The sequence below is a fragment of the Ovis canadensis genome, chromosome 15 (genome assembly GCF_042477335.2).
Source record: "Ovis canadensis isolate MfBH-ARS-UI-01 breed Bighorn chromosome 15, ARS-UI_OviCan_v2, whole genome shotgun sequence".
Lineage (NCBI taxonomy): Eukaryota > Metazoa > Chordata > Mammalia > Artiodactyla > Bovidae > Ovis > Ovis canadensis.
The window spans coordinates 64,304,398-64,328,426 of record NC_091259.1 but is presented as its reverse complement, the minus strand read 5'-3'; the positions used below and the strand labels follow the sequence as shown (position 1 = coordinate 64,328,426).

Sequence of the window (24,029 nt, the reverse complement as noted above, 5' to 3'; positions counted from 1 at the left end):
ACCTCATGCGAAGAGTTGACTCATCAGAAAAGACTCTGATGCTGGGAGGGGTTGGGGGCAGGAGGAGAAGGGGACAACAGAAGATGAGATGGCTGGATGGCATCACTGACTCGATGGATGTGAGTTTGAGTGAACTCTGGGAGATGGTGATGGACAGGGAGGCCTGGCGTGCTGTGATTTATGGGGTCGCAGAGTCAGACATGACTGAGCAACTGAACTGAACTGAATATACAGCCTTGACGTACTCCTTTTCCTATTTGGAACCAGTCTGTTGTTCCATGACCAGTTCTAACTGTTGCTTCCTGACCTGCATACAGGTTTCTCAAGAGGCAGGCCAAGTGGTCTGTTATGCCCATCTCTTTTGGAATTTTCCACAGTTTATTGTGATCCACACAGTCAAAGGCTTTGGCATAGCCAATAAAACAGAAATAAATGTTTTTCTGGAACTCTCTTGCTTTTTTGATGATCCAGCGGATATTGGCAATTTGATCTCTGCTTCCTCTGCCTTTTCTAAAACCAGCTTGAACATCAGGGAGTTCACGTATTGCTGAAGCCTGGCTTGGAGAATTTTGTGCATTACTTTACTAGCGTGTGAGATGAGTGCAGTTGTGCAGTAGTTTGAGCATTCTTTGGCATTGCCTTTCTTTGGGATTGGAATGAAAACTGACCTTTTCCAGTCCTGTATATCTTGGCTTATATTTTGAGTGTTTATTTGTCAATTTATTTGTGTATTTCTATTATATTTTGCTTTCTACGCTTTGAAGGTTGGTGGAAATGTGTATAGAAACTGACTATTATTCTGACCTGATAGGTTTTTTATCAGTATAAAGTCTCTGTCTTTCCCTCTCAAATACAGATTAAATTCTAGTTTGCCTAATATGAGTATGATGACATCTGATTTTATTGTTGCTGTTCCCTTGACATAGATACTTTTATTCCTGAATTGAACTCTGACAAAATAAAAGTTCTTTTCACCAGTTGACCTAATTTGTTTCTTGGAATCCAAGTTTATCTTTATAGATAATCAATACTACAGATAAATCATTGTTCATTATTATAGACACTTCATTATTTGAAGCAACTGACAACCATTCTGATCTAATTCTTAAAAACTGAAAAGCTAGGCTGAAAAAAGTATCACTTTGGATCAAATATTATATATTCCCTTTTAAAAACCTTAATGTGACAGAATTGAAGCTTTGATTTTTGTGTATTTATGATATTTTAAAATAAAATATTTGGGCAAAAAAGAAATCAAGAAACAAAGTCTTAAAAGTATTTTATATAATTAGAAAGTTAAACCTAATTTCTAATTTGAAGCACAAATTTGCAAGCCTAAATTTATATAGAATTTAATATCATATATATTGCATACATATTATTTTTATATATACATGCAATGACATTACATTTCTTTAAACAAAATATCAATATTTTATTAATTTAAATTTATAAAGCTCATTATTAATCGACAGCTATGAGTCCACAGGCATTATGGTATGAGTTATAGATGGAAAAAATCAAATATCAAGTGAAAGCTGACATTCCTGGCAATTAGCATATTCTGCTCCTATAATTAATATTATGGTTCCCCCAAATTACTTGCTTAGGCTTGCTTTCATCTTGGGAATAAAATACTTTACAAGCAAATAAATATAAGAAATCAGAGCTAGAAGAAAGCCTTGAGATATCTAGTTCAAGTGTTTTATTACCCAACTGAAGAAACTATAGCTCAGAGGGTTTAAAGAAAAATGAAAATGATCATTCCCATTTATGGGGCACTTGTCATGTGTTAGGCAGCTAACCTACAATGACAGTGAAACAGGAACTATTCTCATTCTCATTTTACCAATGAAGAAACTGAGACTCAGAAAAAGAAAGAAAAGGAGATGGAGCAGAGAGAAGAAGAGATGAAAGAATGGAAAGAAGAAAAAACTTGCTCATAGTCATGTAATTTCCAAGTGACCGTATCAGCCAGACTATGAACTAGGAGCTAGTTCTTCCCCCTATACGTTGTCTCTTCTCATGTTACTCGCATCTGTAAATACATAGTAAGACAAGCAACACATCCTAATGGAGTGATACCGTTACTCCACCACAGTCAGTGGAGTCTGTCACATCTGAGTTTAAATTCTACCCATTAACTTAATTGGGCTTCCCTGGAGGCTCAGTGGTAAAGAATCCACCTGCAAGGCAGGAGACACAGGATACACGGGTTTGATCCCTGGGTTGGGAAGATTGATGAGGGATTTAACCAAGATCCTAGGGGAGGGCATGGCAACCTACTCCAGAATTCTTGTCTGGAGAATCCCATGGACAGAGGAGCCTGGCCGGCTACAGTCCATAGCGTTGCAGCGTGGGACACAACTGAAGCAACTTCGCATGCATGCAACTTAATTACCTTGATTTTCTTATTGATAAACTTGGGATACTACTGTCACAGAATTGTGATGTAAAACAAAATAGTAAAGGAGGAGAGTCTAGCTGAGCTCAGTGCCTTGGCTCTGTTGAGTTTTCAAATAATAAAAGATCGCTGCTCAAACAACTCTGTAATAAAAATTTTGTACCCAAATTGGGGGACCAAAACTTAAGTTTGAGGATAGAAATAAAGGTATTTTCTGACATGCAAGGTTTTGAGATGTTTACTTTCCATGTAGCAAAATAAGAAATTAAAACAGAAGAAACAAAGGATCCAAAAAGTTTTGTCCAACGAAAAAATAAAAAGTGAAGGAATTACCACAGTGCTGGTCAAAGCAGTGTATGCAGCTGAACACAAGCCCAGAGGGTAACCTACTGAGACTGGAGTAGACAGTGGTTCAGGGAGGATAGCTCTCGGAAGAAAGTGAGTACAATACTTAATGTTTTTTAATGTACTTAGAATTTAGAGTTACGGCAGGAAGTTCGGGATAAATCAAGGCAAGTATGTGTAGACAAGCAAAAAAAAAATGTTATTAGCTTCACGAAAATATAAAGTTCTTATAAGAAAGAAAGCAACCACAGTACACGTCATGCCTTAGATATGAGCATAGTTCTGTAGATACATGATGTGAACACCAATTATTCATTAAGCTAACGCTGCTTTGGAAGGAGGAGAATTAGCAATCTGCTTTTACCTAGAGATGGATGGGGAAGTGTGAGGAGCAGGACACTGCGGGAATAAAGTACGAAGCTCCTGTCTTTTATTATGGGAAGCAATCACTTCCCAAAGCTGGAAAACTCAAGAATGGCAGTAGTAGCATGCAAGTTAGAAATAGGGTAGAAAAGAAAAGAAAACAATGATTAAACTCCTCGAAAGCACTACCTCAGGGATATGGAAAACAAGAATTAGCAATGTGGCAAAGAGCTGGTATTTATTATAAATCTTTTAATACTCTTTTGCCTTTTAAGTTGTGCACATGTAATATGACACTGTGATAAAATAAATGTTGCAGGGAAAATCCCAAAGAACTGAAAAGGTAGGGGGGAAAGCAATCCCAAGTAGGCAGAACTAGGTTTGTTAATTTCTACTAGGATTTTGTAACTGTATACATTGCTTCTCTATAGTTATATGATGAATTCCAACTTCCTAGGTCCCTTCTTTCATTTTACTGACAATTATCTAACTAAAGTTGATATAAAAAATGCTAAAGAATGTAAAGAAACCATAGACTGATGCCCATGTTATTTTCTTACTAAGGAGTGAAGTAAGAAAAGTGGACTTACCTAAATTAGTGAGAAGATAAGCAATTTTTTCATAAGCCTGTGATAAGAGAAAGCAATTAATGTTATTTTCTTTTAAAAATACTGTTATTAAAAAAATAAAATAAAAATAAATAAATAAATAAATAAAAATTAAAAATACTGTTATTTAGACTATTCAATGAAACATCTAAAGTTATAACTTCTTTCAATTAAGAAGAAGTATGTTTTAAATCTTACTATGTGGTATTTTATATACATGAACACACAAATGCAATAAAAACATGTTGTAAACATGGCTATATACAGACATGATTTCTGCTAACCTTTCTGCTAGCTGTCTTTATTTTTGCTTTATAAGTCAAACAGAAGAGACCTGTATATACCCCAAAGACTTTCAGCTAGTTGATGTCTGACCTGGGATTTGATAACCAAATTATATTTTCTTTTTTCCTACACTGGAAGGTTTAGTGGAACTATGTCTTCTTTACTATTGATAAACAATCTTCCTAATTATGACAAAGACAGTGAACAAAGTTGCATTCCCAAACAACAAAGTTGTTTGGTGGTTATTTAAAACAAAATCCACTTTGTTTCCCAAAACAAAGTTGGTTTGATGGTTATTTAAAGCAAGATTCACTAATCAACTCTGTTGAATCTGTAGTTACGCGAACATTTTAATAACATTTTTTTATATTTTGTCACCTCCTTGTCTCACCTTACTCTGTCCACAGCTCATACAGACTCAAGGAAAGAAAACATATTTTACAATATTACAAGCAAATATAGCTGGAAGCATATATTTACTACAGATAGAAGGGTGATATATACATGCATGTAAATACAATTACATAACTCCAAAATTAAACAAATCATTCTTTAGACTATAAATTCAAATAACCCTGCCTACCAGCATGCAAAATCAAGAAGGTATATGGACACATTAAAACTTGTTCACCTTCCCTGACTGCTCATTCAATAGAACTAATGTGATTATTCATCTTAACCATGATTCAGTCCATCTCTTCCTAAGATCTGAAGTGGTGTCTTCAAACAGAAAGATTATATTGAGTACAAAAGTTTCATTCTACTCCTGGTGCAGTTTTTTAAAAGAACTGTACACACAAATTATCATTTTCAAATTTTAGAATTAGATAAGTTTGAATTTGTGAGCACAAAAGTTTTCCTGACTTTATTCTTTTCCATGCCCCATTTATCAACTAAGATGATTAGAGAAGGGTCTCCAAAGAGTATGATAAGACAGCCTTATCAACAAGCAAATAGTCCATGAGTAGCTACTGTGCTTCAAGCACTGAATTAAGTGCCCTCATGGGGGCTGAGAGAAAATTTTACTTAAGTAACTGCCATTTAGAGTATCCGGCTGGTGCCAAACAGTGTTTTCCAATAGGCTGCACAGAAAGTTCATTCAGGTTTTTCTGTAAGATATTATGGAAACCGGAATGAACTTTTTGGCCAACCCAATGTATACTATTTATGTTTGTCCTTACGAAAATATTATCAAATAGATGTTATGATTTTATGGAACAGGAAACTGAGGTTTAGAATGTTAAGTACCTAGCCTGAGATAATACTTCTAAGCAAGAAGCAAAGTCAGTATTTGGTATAAAGGCTCTCTTGTATCATCTACGCTATGCCTTGTCTCATAAACAATTTCAGATTTTGTCTTAGCAGTTAGCACATAGACCTGCCCATAAGCCCAGGATGGCAACATCACAGCTGATGCCCCAAGGGACTATAATAATCTAATAACCTATGAAGGAATTTTACCAGTCAGAAAAGATGCTGTGCCACCCTGGAAATACTACTTTTGGAAGGGTATCTAGAGTAGGGGAGAGCCTATACCATCCAAGGCCCAAATGCTACAGCCTATTGGCACTGTCATGATGATAAACTACAAAAAGTCCTTGCAGTGTGACTCATTAACTCACCCACAAAGTGTATGAAGAAACCATAATTTAAATATAACCAACTAGATGGTATATGACAGCAGCCTTGACAGGGGAAGTGGTGTGTGTGTGTGCGTGTGTGTGTGTGTGTGTGTGTGTGTGTGTGTGTGGTGGAATGGAGATATAATTGAGGGAGGAGAAAGTAAAGAGATTCAGGGTCAATTGTTCTGCTTCCTACATTATATACAGGTAGTGAATGTATGGGGGCTTCCCAGGTGTTGTGGTGGTAAAGAATCCACCTGCTAATGCAGGAGAAGCAAAAGACACCTCTAGGGTTCAAACTCTAGGCTGGGGAGATCCCCTGGAGTAGGAAATAGCAAGCCACTCCAGTATTCTTGCCAGGGAAATCCCATGGACAGAGGAGCCTGGTGGGCTACAATCCATGGGGTCACAAAGAGTTGGACAGCAAGAAGAATTCATGGAAGAGTGTATGTATACATTATATGAATCTGCATCATTATACATATATATATATATGCAATATATGTGTGTCTTTAAAATACATATATAAACAAAATAAATTTTAAAAATATATGAAATACCATATAATGAACCCAAGCTTTTAAAAGTCATTCACGAGTCCATTTCAGTAAGCCAATATTCTTAGTCATGTGCTGCTGCTGCTGCTGCTGCTAAGTCGCTTCAGTCGTGTCCAACTCTGTGCAACCCCAGAGATGGCAGCCCACCAGGCTTCCCTGTCCCTGGGATTCTCCAGGCAAAAACACTGGAGTGGGTTGTCATTCCTTTTCCAATGCATGAAAGTGAAAAGTGAAAGTGAAATCGCTCAGTCGTGTCCCACTCTTCGCGACTCCATGGACTGCAGCCTACCAGGCTCCTCTTCCCATGGGATTTTCCAGGCAAGAGTACTGGAGTGAGGTGCCTTTGCCTTCTCCACTTAGTCAAAATTTCTAATGAGTCAGGTACTATCCAGGGAACCAAATGACAGTGAATCAAGTATAGTCTCTACCATTATGGAATTTAAATTTTGGTTCTCAGAGACATATGACAAAGAAATATGTACTTGGCCAGGAGATGCCAAGTACTAAGAGGAGAGATGAAGCAGGCTGATGGGTAGAGAGCGGTAGAGTGCTATGTAGAGGCTGGTCAGGGAAACCTCTAAGAGAGGGAGACCTCTGAGCAGAGAGCTACTTGGAGTAAGGGAGCCAGACAGAGATGGGGCTAAGTAACTGGTAGACATAGAAACAGTGAGTGCAAATGCCTGAGCCTGCCGTGCACTTGGTGTGTCTCCTGAAGGTGGAGGAATAAGAGTGATGGGGTGGAGGTACAAAGGAAGTAATAGATGAATCAGAGAGATCTCGGAGGAAGTACTTTTTTGGTGTCTCACAGGCTGTGATGAGGACTTCAGAATGCATTCTAAGCTGAAAAAGTCATCATCTCCCCAAAAATGCTTTGTTTTAGAGTGTTATGAGAAATCAATTGGGAAAAAAGTGGCAAAGGCGTTTGCTGTGAAGGGGCAAAATTCAGGAGTTCTACATTTGCTTTAATGCTCTTCATCTCCAAGTTAGATGCTCACAATCTAACTTTCACTGTAAAAAGGAGCTCCAAATGGACAAGTGCAGAATCAAAAAGAGTCTTCACTTTTCTAGGAATTCTCCTTTTTGAATTTCTAGAAATCGTTGACACACACATGAACAAACTAAACAAATACATTTTAAAAAGCTAATCTTCTCAAGAGTCATTTGTCATTGGTTCCTTTTGAGGTCAAGATGTGTGGTCCAACACTTTGATCCCCCCTATTTCATAATAACCTTTTTGCATTGTAATTATCAGTTAAGGAAACCTGGGTACATTTTGAGGTCTTTGGGGATCAGGCCCATGGAAGAAACATAGGAATGCATACTCTGGACTCTAGAGACAGAAGGGGATTAATATGTGGAAGAGTCCAATACTACAAAGCTACAGTCATCAAGACAATATGGTACTGGCACAAAAACAGAAATATAGACCAATGGAACAAGATAGAGAGCCCAGAGATAAAACCCACACCCTATGGGTACCTTATTTTTGACAAAGGAGGCAAAAATATACAATGGGGCAAAGATAAGCCTCTTCAGCAAGTGGTGCTGGGAAAAACGGACAGCTATGTGCAAAAGAATGAAATTAGAACACTTACTAATGCCATACACAAGGATAAAGTCAAAATGAATTAAAAACCTACTTTTAAGACCAGAAACTATAAAACTCTTAGAAGAAAACATAGGCAGATTACTCGATGACAGAAATCAAAGCAAGATCTTCTATGACCCACCTCTTAGAGTAATAAAAACAAAAGTAAATAAGTGGGACCTAATTAAACTTAAAGCTTTTGCACAGCAAAGGAAACTACAAACAAGGTGAAAAGATAACCCTCAGAATGGGAGAAAATAATAGCAAAGGAAACAGCTGACAAATAATTCCCAAAATATACAAGCAGCTCCTACAATTCAATATCAGAAAAACAAATAACCCAATCAAAAAGTGGGGAAAAGACCTACACAGACATTTCTCCAAAGAAGACATACAGATGGCTAACAAACACATGAAAAGATGCTCAACATCTCTCATTATCAGAGAACTGCAAATTAAAACTACAATGAGATACCACCTCACACCAGTCAGGATGGCCCTCATCAAAAAGTCTACAAACAATAAATGATGGAGAGGGTGTGGAGAAAAGAGAACCCTCTTGCACTGATGGTGGGAAAGTAACTTGATACAGCCACTATAGAAGACAGTATGGAGAGTCCTTTAAAAATTAGGAATTTAAAAAAAAAAAAAACTAGGAATAAAACCACCATATGACCCAGCAATCCAACTCCTGGGCATATACCCTGAGGAAACCAAAACTGAAAAAGATACATGTACCCCAATGTTCAGTGCAGCACTACTTATAATAGCTAGAACATGGAAGCAAACTAGATGCCCACTGCCAGATGAATGGATAAATAAACAGAGGTACCTATATACAATGGAATACTAGTCATAAAAAGGAATGGATTTTAGTCAGTTCTAATGAGATGGATGAACCTAGAGCCTACTAGATAGAGTGAGGTAAGTCAGAAAGAGAAATATAAATATCATATACTGACACATATATACGGAATCTAGAAAGATACTACTGATGAATTTATTTTCAGGGCAGCAATGGAGAAACAGACAGAGAACAGACCTACAGACATGGGGGGAGATGGAAGGCAGGTTCGGGAGGGAGTGGACATGGGTGTACCCATGGCCGATTCTTGATATATGACAGAAAACCACAAAATTCTGTAAAGCAACTATCCTTCAATCAAAAAAATAAAGTGGCAAAATATAAATAAATAATGTGGATGAGTCCAGAACCAGCATGGAGTACTTACAACAGCCCAGTATATTCAAGGGTTTTCTTTCTTTCTTTCTTTCTTTTTTTTTTTTTTTTTTTTTTGGTTAAAGCAAGCTCTATGCATGGCACATGGATTCTAAAATAAGAGGAGGAATATCAAAAGGAATTTATCCTTTTATTGGCAATGCTGAAATAGTTTAATTGGCTTAATTCCAGCTATTTCAAACTGTAAGAGTACTTCTGCTGTGATGTTTCTATTTTTTTCTTCAAAATTATGCATTAATCATGAGACCAGACAGCTGTCATACTATTGCAATCTATTCTTAAATTAATTAATAATTAATTAAGAATTAAGATAAATTAAGAATTAAGAATCTTGTTGTCAAGCAACAAGAACATACATTTTTAAAATAACTGCATTTTAAATTTTTATTAAAAACTTTTTGGAAATATTTCCTAATGATGGCTAAGCATGCTATTTATGGTATCTTCAATAGCATATTTTCAGGGTCAGTAAAATAAAGAAGAAAGAGGATGATGGGATTTATAAAAAGAAAGTCCTGGTTTTAAATTTTGGCTTTGAAGTTTTTTAGCTGTCATCCTGGTAAAAGATGTTAAAGATAATAACTTGAAATTTTAGCTACTGTTAAATTATTTGTAATCTGTATTTGAAATATGTGATTTCTGATCTTGGCTGTGTGTCAAAATTACCTTATATCCCTTAAATCACTGATTTTGTAATGCTATTTTGGGGACTGACTGGATCAGAATCACTTGGAGAGCATTACGGGTTATGTTTTGTTTTAAAAACAGACTTCATAGTCCTACAAAGAAGATTCTGAATGAGACTCAGGGATCTGTAGTTTTTCAAAAATGGTTCAGGTGATTTGATGAATAAAAACCAGGAAACAATCCTTTAAGTTACTTTTATGATCTGTGAAATGGCTGTCATCAAATTTTTATTGTCTTGACCCATATCTCACTCCCAAATTGGACATTTCTTTAGGAATGGCTTGATCCACCTATTTCAAAAGCTTAGAGAGTGGTATACTTTGATTATTAATTTGAATGAAAATAACAAGGGCAGAAAACCTGAAAGACACTGAAAATATAATTCTAATAACAAAAATAATTTTGATCATATGTGATATTCAAAATGCTAGGATATTTGAAGAATAAAATATTTTAAGTGTCTTCAAAACTATATTCTAAATGTCTTTTAGTCATTCAGCAAGACCTGGAGATACAAACACGAGGAAGCTACAGTCCCAGTTCTTGAGGAGTTGATACCCTGATAGTGGGAGAAAAGGCATGTCCCAAGCACTGTAACAGAAGAATAGTCACAAAAGGGATTGTTTAATTCTACCAGGAGAATCTGATAAAAATGGAGAATAGACCTGCCCAAGTACCTATGAGAAGAGACACAAAGAAGAGATTATTTCACATATGGAACTGAGAAATATTTTAAGAAGGAAGTGATCCTTAACTGGAATTTTCAAAGATGAAGAGATATTCTCCAAGGAGATAAAAGGAAATAAAGGCTAACAGAGGAAGCACTGTGAACCAGGAAATGGGTGTGAAATAGTAGAATGCCAGGGAGCAAGCACAAGTGAGTCAGTAGGCTGCAGTGCAGAGTGTGATAGACAGGGAGGGGACAGGACACACCACCAAATGAGGAGAGAAGGGAAAACCGATTTTAATAATGGAAACCCTCCTTGCCATTGATATCAGAGGCAGTGGGAACCTGTTAGGCAGATTCGAGTACAAAATTACAATGATCAAATTTGCAATTTAGAAAGGCGATCGCAGCAGCGGAGTGAAAGGGAGACGGGAAGAGGTGAAAATACAGACAGGAAGACTAATCAGTTAGAAGGCTGTGGCAACAGTCCAAGTTAAAAATGATAAGTAGCTGGCTGGACTAAGGAAGCAGAAGCGAGCCTGAGGAGCAGGGAATGAATAGGAGAGATGTTATGGAAGCACAGTTCTCGTTAGTCACTGATAAGATGAAGGAGACAAAAGTAGTGCATGAATAATGACTTAAGGTTTCAGTCTGTGTACATTAAATATGAAAAGCTCCAATTAAACATATTTGGCTGATTTAAACTATTTTCCATGCACTTATTTTGTAATTTCATGTATATGACTTATAGCCAAAAAACATATTAGATTTAATAGGGTATTTTGACCGAGTCCAAATCCTTCATTTGGGGAATATAGTTTCACGTAGTCAAGTTATTAAAGAACAAAAAGTATATTTCCATGAGCTGTATATTTAGTGTTGGTCTGAAACTAGCAAAAGGTAGCATTTGGTATTCCAGGTGAATCCTTTTGGTGGTGTGTTTTTTAAAGGATCTGATATTTTGATATCAATTGATATTCATCTATCCTTATTTGCTTAAGCTTTTAAATGAATCCTGTGTGTTAAGGTGTTTGATAGGACTGTTTGATAATCTGTGGAGTGCCTGAACATCCTGAGAAGGAAGGAAATGCATAAATTCAGAAGGAATATTTTATATGGATTGAATCTGAGAAATGTAACATTCCCTTCACATTTGTTGAGTAGACTGCATAGTTCTTCAGTTCAGTCGCTCCGCTGTTTCTGACTCTGCGACCCCATGGACTGCAGCACGCCAGGCTTCCCTGTCCATCACCACCTCCTGGACCATGCTCAGACTCATGTCCATCGAGTCAGTAATGCCACCCAATTATCTCATCCTCTGTCACATAGTTCTTGCCTGATGCTAAATCCATTTCAAAATTTTCTCCTGAGTTAGTTGCAAGGACAAAGGACAAGTTGTATGGCCTATTTCACTTCCAAGAATCCCTATCTCTATGCCAAATGTTCAACAAGTAGAAATAAACTTTTAAAAAAGAAAAGTCAGCTGTTTTTCACCTGGGAACTATGGATGCTTGTTTCTTAGCTCTAGGCATTTACATGGACTTTTGTATTTAAAGAAGTAGAACTAGTGGGAGCCTGGTGGGCTACAGTCCATTGGACACAACTGAGCTCACGCATGCACACACACACACACACACACACACACACACACACACACACACAGAGTGGGATTTTAAGGATCTCAAAGGATGGTTTTTATAATAAAAAGAGTACTGTCTTCACCTGTCTCTAGAGGTCTTTTTTATCTGTAAAATGCAAGTACTTTGGAAGAGAGAATACATTAAACCTCATCAAAAATATCAACTTAGTGAGAAGAAGCTGTGTCTGAACCTATGAGAGGAGTGTATGTTGGAGGGTTAATTGTGATTCTCAGAAAGGAGTGGTCACTGAGGAGACAAACTAGAGGGGGTGTAGAATCAGAGGTCAAAGGACTGGGGATTGAGAAGCACCTGGAATAATACAAAACTGGAATGTGGTACATCACTGGAAACTTTCATCAAATTTCAATTTTTTGCAATATCACTGATAATAAGAAGAATGCCAAAGAATGCTGAAACTACCGCACAATTGCACTCATCTCACACGCTAGTAATGCTTAAAATTCTCCAAGCCAGGCTTCAGCAATATGTGAACCGTGAACTTCCAGATGTTTGAGCTGGTTTTAGGAAAGGCAGAGGAACCAGAGATCAAATTGCCAACATCAGCTGGATCATCAAAAAAGCAAGAGAGTTCCAGAAAAACATCTATTTCTGCTTTATTGACTATCCCAAAGCCTTTGACTGTGTGTATCACAATAAACTGTGGAAAATTATGAAAGAGATGGGAATACCAGACCACCTGACCTGTCTCTAGAGAAACCTGTATACAGGTCAGAAAGCAACAGTTAGAACTGGACATGGAACAACAGACTGGTTCCAAATAGGAAAAGGAGTACATCAAGGCTGTATATTGTCACCCTGCTTATTTAACTTATATGCAGAAAACATCATGAGAAACCCTGGGCTGGAAGAAGCACAAGCTGGAATCAAGATTGCCAGGAGAAATAGCAATAACCTCAGATATGAAGATGACACCACCCTTATGGCAGAGATTGAAGAACTAAAGAGCCTCTTGATGAAAGTAAAAGAGGAGAGTGAAAAAGTTGGCTTAAAGCTCAACATTCAGAAAACTAAGATCATAGCATCCAATCCCATCACTTCATGGCAAATAGATGGGGAAACAGTGAAAACAGTGGCTGAATTTATTTTGGGGGGCTCCAAAATCACTGGAGACGGTGATTGCAGCCATGAAATTAAAAGACGCTTACTCCCTGGAAGGAAAGTTATGACCAACCTAGATAGCATATTAAAAAGCAGAGACATTACTTTGCCAACAAAGGTCCATCTAGTCAAGGCTATGGTTTTTCCAGTGGTATGGATGTGAGAGTTAAACTATAAAGAAAGCTGAGCACCAAAGAATTGATGCTTTTGAACTGTGGTGTTGGAGAAGACTCTTGAGAGTCCCTCAGACTGCAAGGAGATCCAACCAGTTCATCCTAATGAAGGTCAGTCGTGGGTGTTCATTGGAGGGACTGATGTTGAAGCTGAAAATCCAATACTTTGGCCACCTCATACAAAGAGCTAACTCATTGGAAAAGACCCTGATGCTGGGAAAGATTGAGGGCAGGAGGAGAAGGGGACGACAAAGGATGAGATGGTTGGATGGCATCATTGACTCAATGGACATGAGTTTGAGTGAACTCCGGGAGTTGGTGATGGACAGGGAGGCCTAGCAAGCTGCGGTTCATGGGGTCGCAAAGAGTCGGACACGACTGAGCAACTGAACTGATCTGAACTTGTAGGGAAAATGTTTGAAGATAAAAGTTCCTAATTAATTCAAATGCGGTTCTGATTATAACAAGTCCTTCAGTTTAACTGAAAAGATCAGTAATTTTCTGGGTAGGGACGAAGGATTGAACACTGAATCTGGAAGCTCTGTAACCAGAGATGTCATGCTTGCCTTCTCAAGCGAAAAATAATTAATAACATTTGGCTTCTTCATTGTCTTTGTCTGTGAAATATTGTTCATCTTCAAAAATATGAGCCCATTTCAGTACTTAAGATGTATTTGAAGATGGGTAGGTCTCTGGAACAAATTGCCAAATAGACACAGGAACACAGAGTATGTTTTTGAAGGCAATAATAATTGATGGGGGGAGTAGAGATTAACAGACATGAAACCATTAACACTGATTATCTCCAATGGGTACAATTAGTTTATGGTAGGAAGGGAGGAGACTGGCATTTTGGATTGAGAAAAGTGACTTTCATGTAATATTTTAAATATCCTTATACTGTCATTCGTTTTATAAGAACAATGCGATTATTTTATAGTCAATGCTAATAAATAATGGATTTTAAAAAGGAGAAACTAAAATAAGACATATAAAAGAACAAGACTACTGAAATTACCATAGTGTAATGGTGTGATTCCTGTATGAAATAAGTAAACATTTCAATTTTCTTATATTTAGACATATATTTGATGAAAACACATAATACAACAACCTATATGTGATTCATTTTCTCTCTACCAGCACTATGAGTATATACATATTTATAGGTAGCAGATAATTTTTAAAGAACAAAGAGTAAAAAATTATTAACAAATGCAGATATGGCCTGAAGAATTTAGAAGGATCAAAGGAAAGATCATCAGCATTCCCGTACCTTGAACTAAAGGGCAATAATCAAACTCTATTATTTGAAGATGAGAAAAATGGGAAAAAATAAAGAAAATGTGGTATTTTGTAGGAAAGGAAATGAGAGTAAAATAGACTTATAAAGAGAAATAAAAATTCAAAGCGTTGAACAAATAGGAAGAAAATGAGCATTTATTGAACACTTCTATTCACTAGAAGCAGATTTCATTTCATCTTTCAATCCCCCTAGGCATTTGTCCTATTACCCTCATTTGAAAGATCAAGAAATTAAAGTTCAAAGATGTTATGCAGGGTAGTCAGGATCACACAGGTCAAGGAGCAAATCTTTGTTTTGTCTCTGTTTAAAGTCCATTACTTTTTATCTGGACAGTATGTTGAGGAACTGACAATACAAACTGATGGAAGCCTGGACAGTGTTCAGAGGGGCAGGAGAGAGGGGGAGAGCAACAATGAGAACAGAAGGAACAGAGAGAGAGAGAGAAAGAGACAGAGAGAGAGTGTGTGCGTGTGTGCACGCCTGCGTGTGAGTGTCCTGGGATGCTATGCAGCCATCAGTAAGCCTTTTGTTTACTTGGTAAAAGACAAAATTTTAAAAATGACCTGAAATTGCTACCTAAAGCTACCCAAGTGGCTGTGGTTTCATGAGTGACTTAAATACAAAGTAAAAATAAAGTACATTCCAATTCTGATTTGTTCCAGATTTTATATCATGGTATAATGTATTAAAAGTAAAGATTATTTTTTCTGATTATAAACCAAAACCTACATATGGAGAAAAACATTTGAATGAACAGGAAAAAAAATATTAAACCAAATATTATCCCACTCTTGAAATATAACCACTATTAACATTTTATTGTCATTCTTCAAAATGCAAGTGTGTTCCAGTTGAAATCAAGTGAAATTGTATATCCTTCTTATGTAACTGTATGTCATGTACTTAAATAATATTAAAATTTAATATTCAACCAACCTACCAAGATTAGGAAAATGAATCAATTTAAAGTCATACTAGCTTATCACTAGTGTTACCTAGAAATAACTACATTAACACTAAAGCCTTCTTTTCCTTAGATAAACAATTTTTCTTTCACTATCTGCTAGAACAGTTAAAATAAGAATGAAAGATAAAAAATCTGTTGTATAAAATCCATGCTGCGAATGGCTCCTCTTTCACTGTGGTGATTTTATGCAACATACAACCTATACTATCTTTCATAGATTACCACACAGGCCTCTTAATCCTAGTTCTGTAGTTTTTCTATGTTTATTGTTCATTTCAATCCATGAGTCAAAAGCATAAATTAAAATACTGTATGGCTTACTTGGAGATATAGTAAAAAAAATTCTCCTTCTGCAAATAAACTGAACCCGAAGAAAGCAAACTCCAGTAGAAAATATTAACTATTGTCCTTGCATTGAAATTTACCCGTTTCTTGAAGTGACTGTTCACTTTCACTTAAGAACTTCCCTGATTATTTTAAAGTTAAATAGAAAATGATTCCAGTCCCTTCTCGACTAATCATATAACACCAGTGTCAATCTAGGTTGGAGCCAGATGCATATTACCTGTTTATGTATTGGTCAGCTCTCTACATGAATTATCACGTAAATAAATATGAAAGCACTAATACTTACTAAATGCACAATCTGGGACAAGTTATTTAAGCTCTCTGAACTGTAGTTTCCTTATTTATATAATGAAGAGAATATTGACCTTGTGGTGGTGTTGGAAGAATTAAAGGAAATAAATTGTTCTAAATGAGCCAGTCAATGCCTTCTGTTTTCAGAGAAAATAGGACCCCAACCACAGACCTTGCTAAAGGGGCAGACCTAAGCATAATGTCCTCTCAGCCACAGATATTTGGTTCACAAGTTAATTGGTATATATGATGTTGAACCAATTACATGCACTCTCTGAGAAATTAGCACATTAAAATACTGGATGATCTAAGTTAAATAAACTACAGAAACTGACCAACATGGTCATGAAGTTAGAGTCAACAAAGATAAGAGAAGCATATCAATGCACCAGCACACCAGACACTGAAACAGAGGCCATTGTTAGGCAATATAGTCTTTTGCTGATAAAAACAGTCTCTTCCCCATGAAAACAAATGCAAATAGAATCATTGTCAAAAAAAAAAAAAAAAGATGGGAACGGAAGAAAGGAAGAGAGAGAGAGAAAGGAGAAACGGGGAGAGAAAGACAGAAAGACGAGGAAGGAAGAAAGGAAGGGAGGAAAAAATAGTCTCAGAGAAATGCAAATGGAGAAGCTGTTTTCCTTTTCACACGAGGTCTTGCAGGAAACAAGGCTACACTTTCAAACAGAATTTCCTATATCTTTCCAATAAATTCTCAGAGTTTGAATTTGTTGGACTGGTTTTCTAATCTTAACAATTCCTTATCTGAATGAAAAGAGCATAGCATCATGAATAAAAAGAGCATAGCACCATTTCCAGCACACACTAGATACTTGATGAGTGGAAGCTGTCACTAAACCAAGTTATAAACCTAAGACTTCCCTGCTGGTGCAGTGGATAGGAATCCACTGCCAATGCAGGGGACACTGGTTTGATCCCTGGTTTGGGAAGATTCCACACGCACCTGTGTGTCAAAGCTGCTGAAGTTCATGGGCCTACAACCGGTGCTCCACAAGAGAAGCCACCACAATGAGAAGCCAGGGCGCTACCAAGAAGAGCAGCCCTTGCTTATTGCAACTAGATAAATCCTGTGCAAAGCAACAAAGACCCAGCACACCAAAAATAAAAACAAATAAACTATAAATTCAAAGAGCAAGGAAGACAATACAACTATCATGGATTTTAATTTTTTTTAAAATCATGTAAACCACATAAATGAAATACTTCCTGTTAAGCCAAACTTGTCTTTGCCAGAAATGATACTTGGCCTTATTTTGGCTTCTTATAAATCCAATGCAAATATAAAGGAAACACAGACCTTTCCTCTATTCACCCACTTGACACCTACTGAAAAATTGTAAACACTTACAACATTCAGTGCCATAATGATTACAAAATTGATACAGACTGCAGCAGCGGAAGTTGCAAACTGCCAGTGTTGTTTGATGAAATTCCACTTGAATGATGCAAACTGTTCCATGACAACCAGGCGATACACCACGACTGCAAACACTGCTGTGATCACCAGAGAAATCTGCAAAGTGGGAGACCGGAAGAGACATCCATGTTTTGCATTTTTGAAAAAATAAAAGCAGCAACATAGATCCAAAACATTGACCCCCAAAGCTAAAGAAATTTACTTTTCCAAGAAAGTGTACATAAATTTAAAATTTCCTTTAAAGAACTGAGTTACATTAGAGTCAAAACAAACAGTGTAAGACTCAGTTGTTTTAGTGTGATATGTTGTTCAAATCTCAACTGTCACATGATTGCTCGGTTTTAAAGCAGAGGATCTAATTTAAGGACGACTTACATAATTTCCATTTTTTCTTAGATGATCTTTGTTTCTCCCAGACAGTATTTTATTTAAAAATATATACAAACTGCTTCTGCAATTACTGCATGACCTGCTGTGATTTTTATTTTAATAGTACGTATGTACCACCAACATACTGAACAGGATACAGTTTCTTACCCCCTCAGGGTCACAAAATGAGTTGGTATTTTAGAACTTCTTTCTAAATCTGGAATCCCACAATATTCTGAGATTGATGGTTCTACTTTACCATGAAGAATATTCCTGAGATAGAAACAAGAAGACGAGTGACTTTGTCTGAGGAAGGCTGATGTGGTTCAGGTTTTCCACTGATAGGATTCACTCGCTCCATCTTGTAATACTTTGCCTCGAACTGGGGACGAAGGGTTTCCTATGAGAAAAACTGAAGTTAATTAAATATCTAAGGCATAAATTTGAAAAATCATCCAATATTGACTAAATTCTTGGAATTTGGCCTACTTCTATGTCGAGTCTTGGCAAAGAAGCAACTTGTAAAAATTTAGATGCAAGATAATTTCCAAATAAACCCTAAGCTATATTTTAATTAGCATGATTTTCCACTAATGGAATTTAAGGAAACATTATAGAAGTGCTCTGAAAAAAGTACATATTTCATCACTGGTGTCTATTATCTTCATAAAATAACAAGGTTATTAGTAAAACAAAAAAAAATTAAGGGAAAACTGAATTGTGTTTAGCTGCTTCCTGCTTAGACATTAAGGCAGTGAGTGATTTCCTACATCATATGTTATTCCAGTTTCTTATCTCCTGGTCTCTTAACATCTTACCTCCTCTTCTTCCCATTCAATAAGGTCCCAAGTATAGGTTAGTGTACTTCTTCTCCTTTTCCAAAACTCCAGGAAGACTGTGGCTATAAATAAGAATAATAAAATATTACTATTATAATTCTTACCTGAGACATCACATTCTGTCATCATTGCCTTTCTTCTTTGAATTGATGCATTTACATCATATTATTAAATAATTAAAATTAACCACATTTATATTAAATTCATACAGCTGCAATTTTTCTTCCCTTACCTTCTTCTATATAAATTATCAACACGCACTCTCAATGGAGAGTGATTCTTTTTATTGGAATAAGTAAGCAGAGACTTTTGTTAGCATGACCTTGATCTTGTGAAACTGGATTGGAGATGAAGCTGGAGGATAAGAGGCCTTCAGTGGAAAAGGGAGCTTAGTTATCAGGGAAAAGCTGGGTTTCCTATGCATCGCGGAGGTAGAAGAGCATTTCAGAATAGTTGAAGATGATCTGCCCAGTAATTCTGCTCCTTAGCAACTATGCATTTATTTTTTCACTATCCCGCTGACTATCACACATAGTTTTGTCAACATTACAAAAATTTCACAGATGCACATGCTACATCCAGTCCTTGTACCTTCATGTCTCACGATCATTTCCAGCAGCTTTCCCTTGTGATCCAAATTCAATGGCACAGAGTAACAGAATCACAGGGTCAAGCATGTAACCATAGTAAGGTTCTATGTGTTCAGTTCACTTCAGTTGCTCAGTCGTGTCCGACTCTTTGTGACTCCATGAACCGCAGTACGACAGGCCTCCCTGTCCATCACGATCCCAGAGCCCACCCAAACCCATGTCCATTGTGTCGATGACGCCATCCAACCATCTCATCCTCTGTCGTCCCCTTCTCCTCCTGCCTTCAATCTTTCCCAGCATCAGGGTCTTTTCAAATGAATCAGCTCTCCGCATCAGGTGGCTGAAGTATTGGAGTTTCAGCTTCAGCATCAGTCCCTCCAATGAACACCTAGGACTGATCTCCTTGATAGACTGGTTGGATCTCCTTGCAGTCCAAGGGACTCTCAAGAGTCTTCTCCAGCACCACAGTTTAAAAGCACAGTTCTATGTGTAGTTTGAAGTTATTTTAAATTTACAAAAACAAACTCCAGAGTGATCAATATATATCACTGACCTTGCCAAAGCATCTAGAACTTTTTCCTGTACCTGTTTTTTCCCACACTTGAAGTTTGTCTCTTGAGGGCCTTTCCCCCTTAGTATTTTAGTGCTTTGCACACTAAAAATGTTTAATAAATAAACTTAATTACTGAACAATTCAGGGATTGCAACTCTAATTCCTGTGCAAGTGTTCTTTGCATTATTCCAGAGGTTTTCATGGAATGCTCCATGGAATTTCACTGAAGACATTGTAAGAAAGAGAGTCCCTTGGCAGAGAATCCCTTTCTTTATATAAATATATATTGAGCAGTCATGTTCAAATTTTATTTGGAAAAATAATTATTATTGAAAAAGTTTTAAAAACTACTTCACTACACTTTGAAGAAGGGGAGTGGCTAATGAGAGGGGGATCAGGGGCAAGAAGTCAGTTCCAAACACAAATGAAGTTAAGTATGTCTGAATATATTGAGCCTCCAAAATAATTCCAAGTATTATTTTCACCAGAAGAGATAAGGATTTGAAGCCTTCTTAAAAGGAGACCCAGCTGAAATGAGATTGTGTCAGAGCAAATGCTTGGCCTCATCAATGGGGACAACACCCAAGAACAACTAAAGAGTCCTCCATTCCTCAGATATTTTTTCAGCGACATCTGCAAGCATAATGTGCTTTCCCCACACAGCATTGCAACATCACTACACAAAAGGGAGAAACAGAAACCTCACTAAACAGGTTCTACAATTATCAGAAGGGCCATGAATATGGGACATTTTAAATCTCCCTGCTTAGGATAAGTTATTGATTTTCTCGCTAATGCCTTATAGAAATGCAATTAGTAGGGCTTTTTATGCATGAATATCTAGTAGATTAATCAATGGAAAGAGCCTATGTGTGAAATAGTAGATTTTGAATATTTGGGCTGGACTGTGCTTGACTCAGTCACCACTGGTTAGTTGTAGAACTGGCTAGTCAAGACCTTCTTGTCTGGTTAAATTTCCTCTTTGTCCAAAGACACAGAATCTGTTTCTAACTTTACTTCCAATTTTCCTCTCTTTCTGTCTCTCCAAAAATACTAAGAAATGAAACAATACATATCTATGTTCTAAAACATGAGAAGGCCAGTATTTGATATAAGCACTGAAAATCCTTACCAATTTCTAAAATCAGACATTCTTCCCCATAGGAAACTTCATTAAAAAAATAAAAAGCTACGCATAAATAGCATTGTGCTACACTAAAATATGAAAACTCTCAACATAGTCTTGACCAGAGCAGACTCTTATATTTGATGGAATGTGTCTCTCTAAGTTAACTCTTCCTGTCGCTCAATATGGTATTGGCATCTGTACATTAAAAAGGCATTCAGTAGCACCTGTTCACATTAAAATGGATACTAAACAAACTGCTAAAAAATTAGGTGTCTACACAAATAACTTGTTAACTTTTTTGCCATGCATTTTAAATAAATACAACTTAATCTGTTTAAAGTTCTGGATTTATTTTTCTCAGGACATTTCTTCTTCTTACCATTCATATATTTGATATAACTTCTTTAATTAACTCTGTGGAATATTTTCTGATTATAAATATAACACCAAGGAAAGTAACAGAAACAGCCCCTGTCTTACTTCTGAAATCTAGGAATGCCTGCCATTTATAAGGCTTTCAGTAAATGTATGCTGAATGAGTAAATTAAACGGTAAAGAATAGAAGTCACCTACAATTCCACACTCATAAACAGTCACTACTTCAATTTTGGCAATCCCATCCAAAGTATTTTACTAAAGAAGTGTATTTAGGGCTGATATGTTACTGACACTCAGAGATACAACCATTTGTTTTTGTTAAGTTGCTAAGTCATGTTCACCTCTTTGCAACCCCATGGACTGCAGCATGTCAGGCTCCCCTGTCCTTCACTATCTTCCAGAGTTTGCTCAGATTCATGTTCATTGAGTTGGTGATACTATATAACCATCTCATCCTCTGCTGCCCCCTTCTCCTTTTGCCTTCAATGTTTCCCAGAATCAGGGTCTTTTCAACAGAGTTGGCTCTTTGTATCAGGTGGCCAAAGTATTGGAATTTCAGCTTCAGGATCAGTCCTTCCAATGAATATTTAGGACTGACTTCCTTTAGGATTGACTGGTTTAATCTTGCTGTTCAAGGGACTCTCAAGAGTTTTCTCCAGAGTCTTCACAATTCCAAAGCATCCATTCTTTGGTTTTGTTTTTCTTTTCTCTTTTTCTGTCATAAATGAACCTGGTTGTTCATTTTTGACGGGGAAAAAGAAAAAAAATTCATAACTGAACCCTCTAAAGGCATCATGCCCTTCATAGGTTGGCCCTTCCTCTCCAGGAAACCTGCACCAGGATGAGGTACATGTAGCATTAACCCCTGGAACAGCTCTGGCCTCCAGGAAAGTGCTCCAGAACTAAAGTCAATATCCATTCTGATTGTCCAGTAAGGAGTCCTAGTTCCAAGCATGGTTAAATATTTGCCTTTTCATCTTATAAACATCCCCCTGGAATTAAATCCTTAGAAATGTACTTGGCATCATAGGTGAATGCCAACAACTATCAAAGAAATTACTATATTTTTACATAAATACAGTTTATCTTCATGATCAAGTTACAATGACCCCCCAAAGACCATCTAGGAATGACAATGTGGTGCTGGAGAAAGAGCATGGCTTGGGGTACAGATGTTCTGGTTTTGAGAGCTACCTATATTCTTTTCTAATTATGTGACCTTGGACAAATGAATGAAAAATGATAAGCCTTTGTTTTCACAATTTAAAAACAAGAATAGCAAAATCATCTTCTTAGAGGTGTTGTACAAATTAACCTTAAATTAAGGTATAATTTATAAGTGATTTAACATCTAACTATTAGTCATTCATTTGAAGAATATAATAGATCATGTTGTTGTTCATGCTTAGTCATTAAGTCATGTTCAACTCTTTACGACCCTGTGGACTGTAGCCCACCAGACTCCTCTAGCTATGGGATTCTCTAGGCAAGAATACTGGAGTGTGCCTTTTCCTTCTCCAGGGACTCTCCTGACCCTGGGATCAAACCCACATCTCCTGCACTGGCAAGCAAATTCTTTTCCATTGAGCCAGCAAGGAAGTCCCATAATAGATTATAATAATCTTTTTTTCAACACTCTGTTAGTTATTATACATAGGGAACTTGGTAGACAAAGTTCTTGGTTTCATTGAATAAAGCTACTGTATATTTTCCTGTAGGAAACATGCTTTTTCAATTATTTCTATTTTGACTGTTTTATAAAAATTCAGTCATATCTGTCATAACACTGCCCATCTTTTTCTGGTGACCCAGCAAACCGTTTATATTGTTCTTTTACTTCTTTTGTATTTAAGAGAGTAAAGCTGCCTCTAGAGCAGAGGTCCCCAACCTTTGGGCCACGGACCAGTACCTCCTGTCAGATCAGTGGTGGTGTCAGATTAGAAATCAATGCATGATAAGTGCAATGCGCTTGAATCATCCTGACTCCATTCCCCTGCCCCTGGTCCAGTGAAAACCTGTCTTCCATAAAACTGGTGACGTGCAGTGAAGTCAAAGCTGTCAGTCATGTCTGACTCTTTGCAACCCCCTGGACTATACAGTCCATGGAATTCTCCAAGCCAGAATACTGGAGTGGGTAGCTGTTCCCTTCTCCAGGGGATCTTCCCAACCCAGGAATCAAACCTACGTCTCCCACATTGTAGGCACATTCTTTACCAGCTGAGCCACCAGGGAAGCCAGGAATACTGGAGTGGGTAGCCTATCCCCTCTCCAGTGTATCCTTCCAACCCAGGAATCAAACCAGGGTCTCCTGCATTGCAGGCAGATTCTTTACCAACTGAGCCATCAGGGAAGCCCATGAAACTGGTCATTGGTGACAAAAAGGTTGGGGACCACTGCTAGAATAAATAATCTAATTCAAAATTATTTTTGAGAGCACAATATCTATTATTAGAGTGCACAAAGAAAAAAAAGAAAATGAGTTGCATCATAGTCTCAAAGAGGAAGAAGAAAACTACCATTATA

At 37.1% G+C, this 24,029-nt stretch overlaps 1 protein-coding gene across 1 annotated transcript in view; it reads right to left on the bottom strand.

Moving 5' to 3' along the window:
- ANO3 (anoctamin 3) overlaps positions 1-24,029 on the bottom strand; it is a 460,052-nt gene that overhangs the window by 40,227 nt on the left and 395,796 nt on the right. Inside the window, exons 15-18 of the mRNA XM_069553832.1 lie at positions 18,836-18,918; positions 18,277-18,417; positions 17,580-17,744; positions 3,703-3,739 (exon numbers count right to left, since the gene is read on the bottom strand). Of these exons, the coding sequence (XP_069409933.1) occupies positions 3,703-3,739; positions 17,580-17,744; positions 18,277-18,417; positions 18,836-18,918 (426 nt within the window). The remainder of the gene's footprint in view (positions 1-3,702; positions 3,740-17,579; positions 17,745-18,276; positions 18,418-18,835; positions 18,919-24,029) is intronic.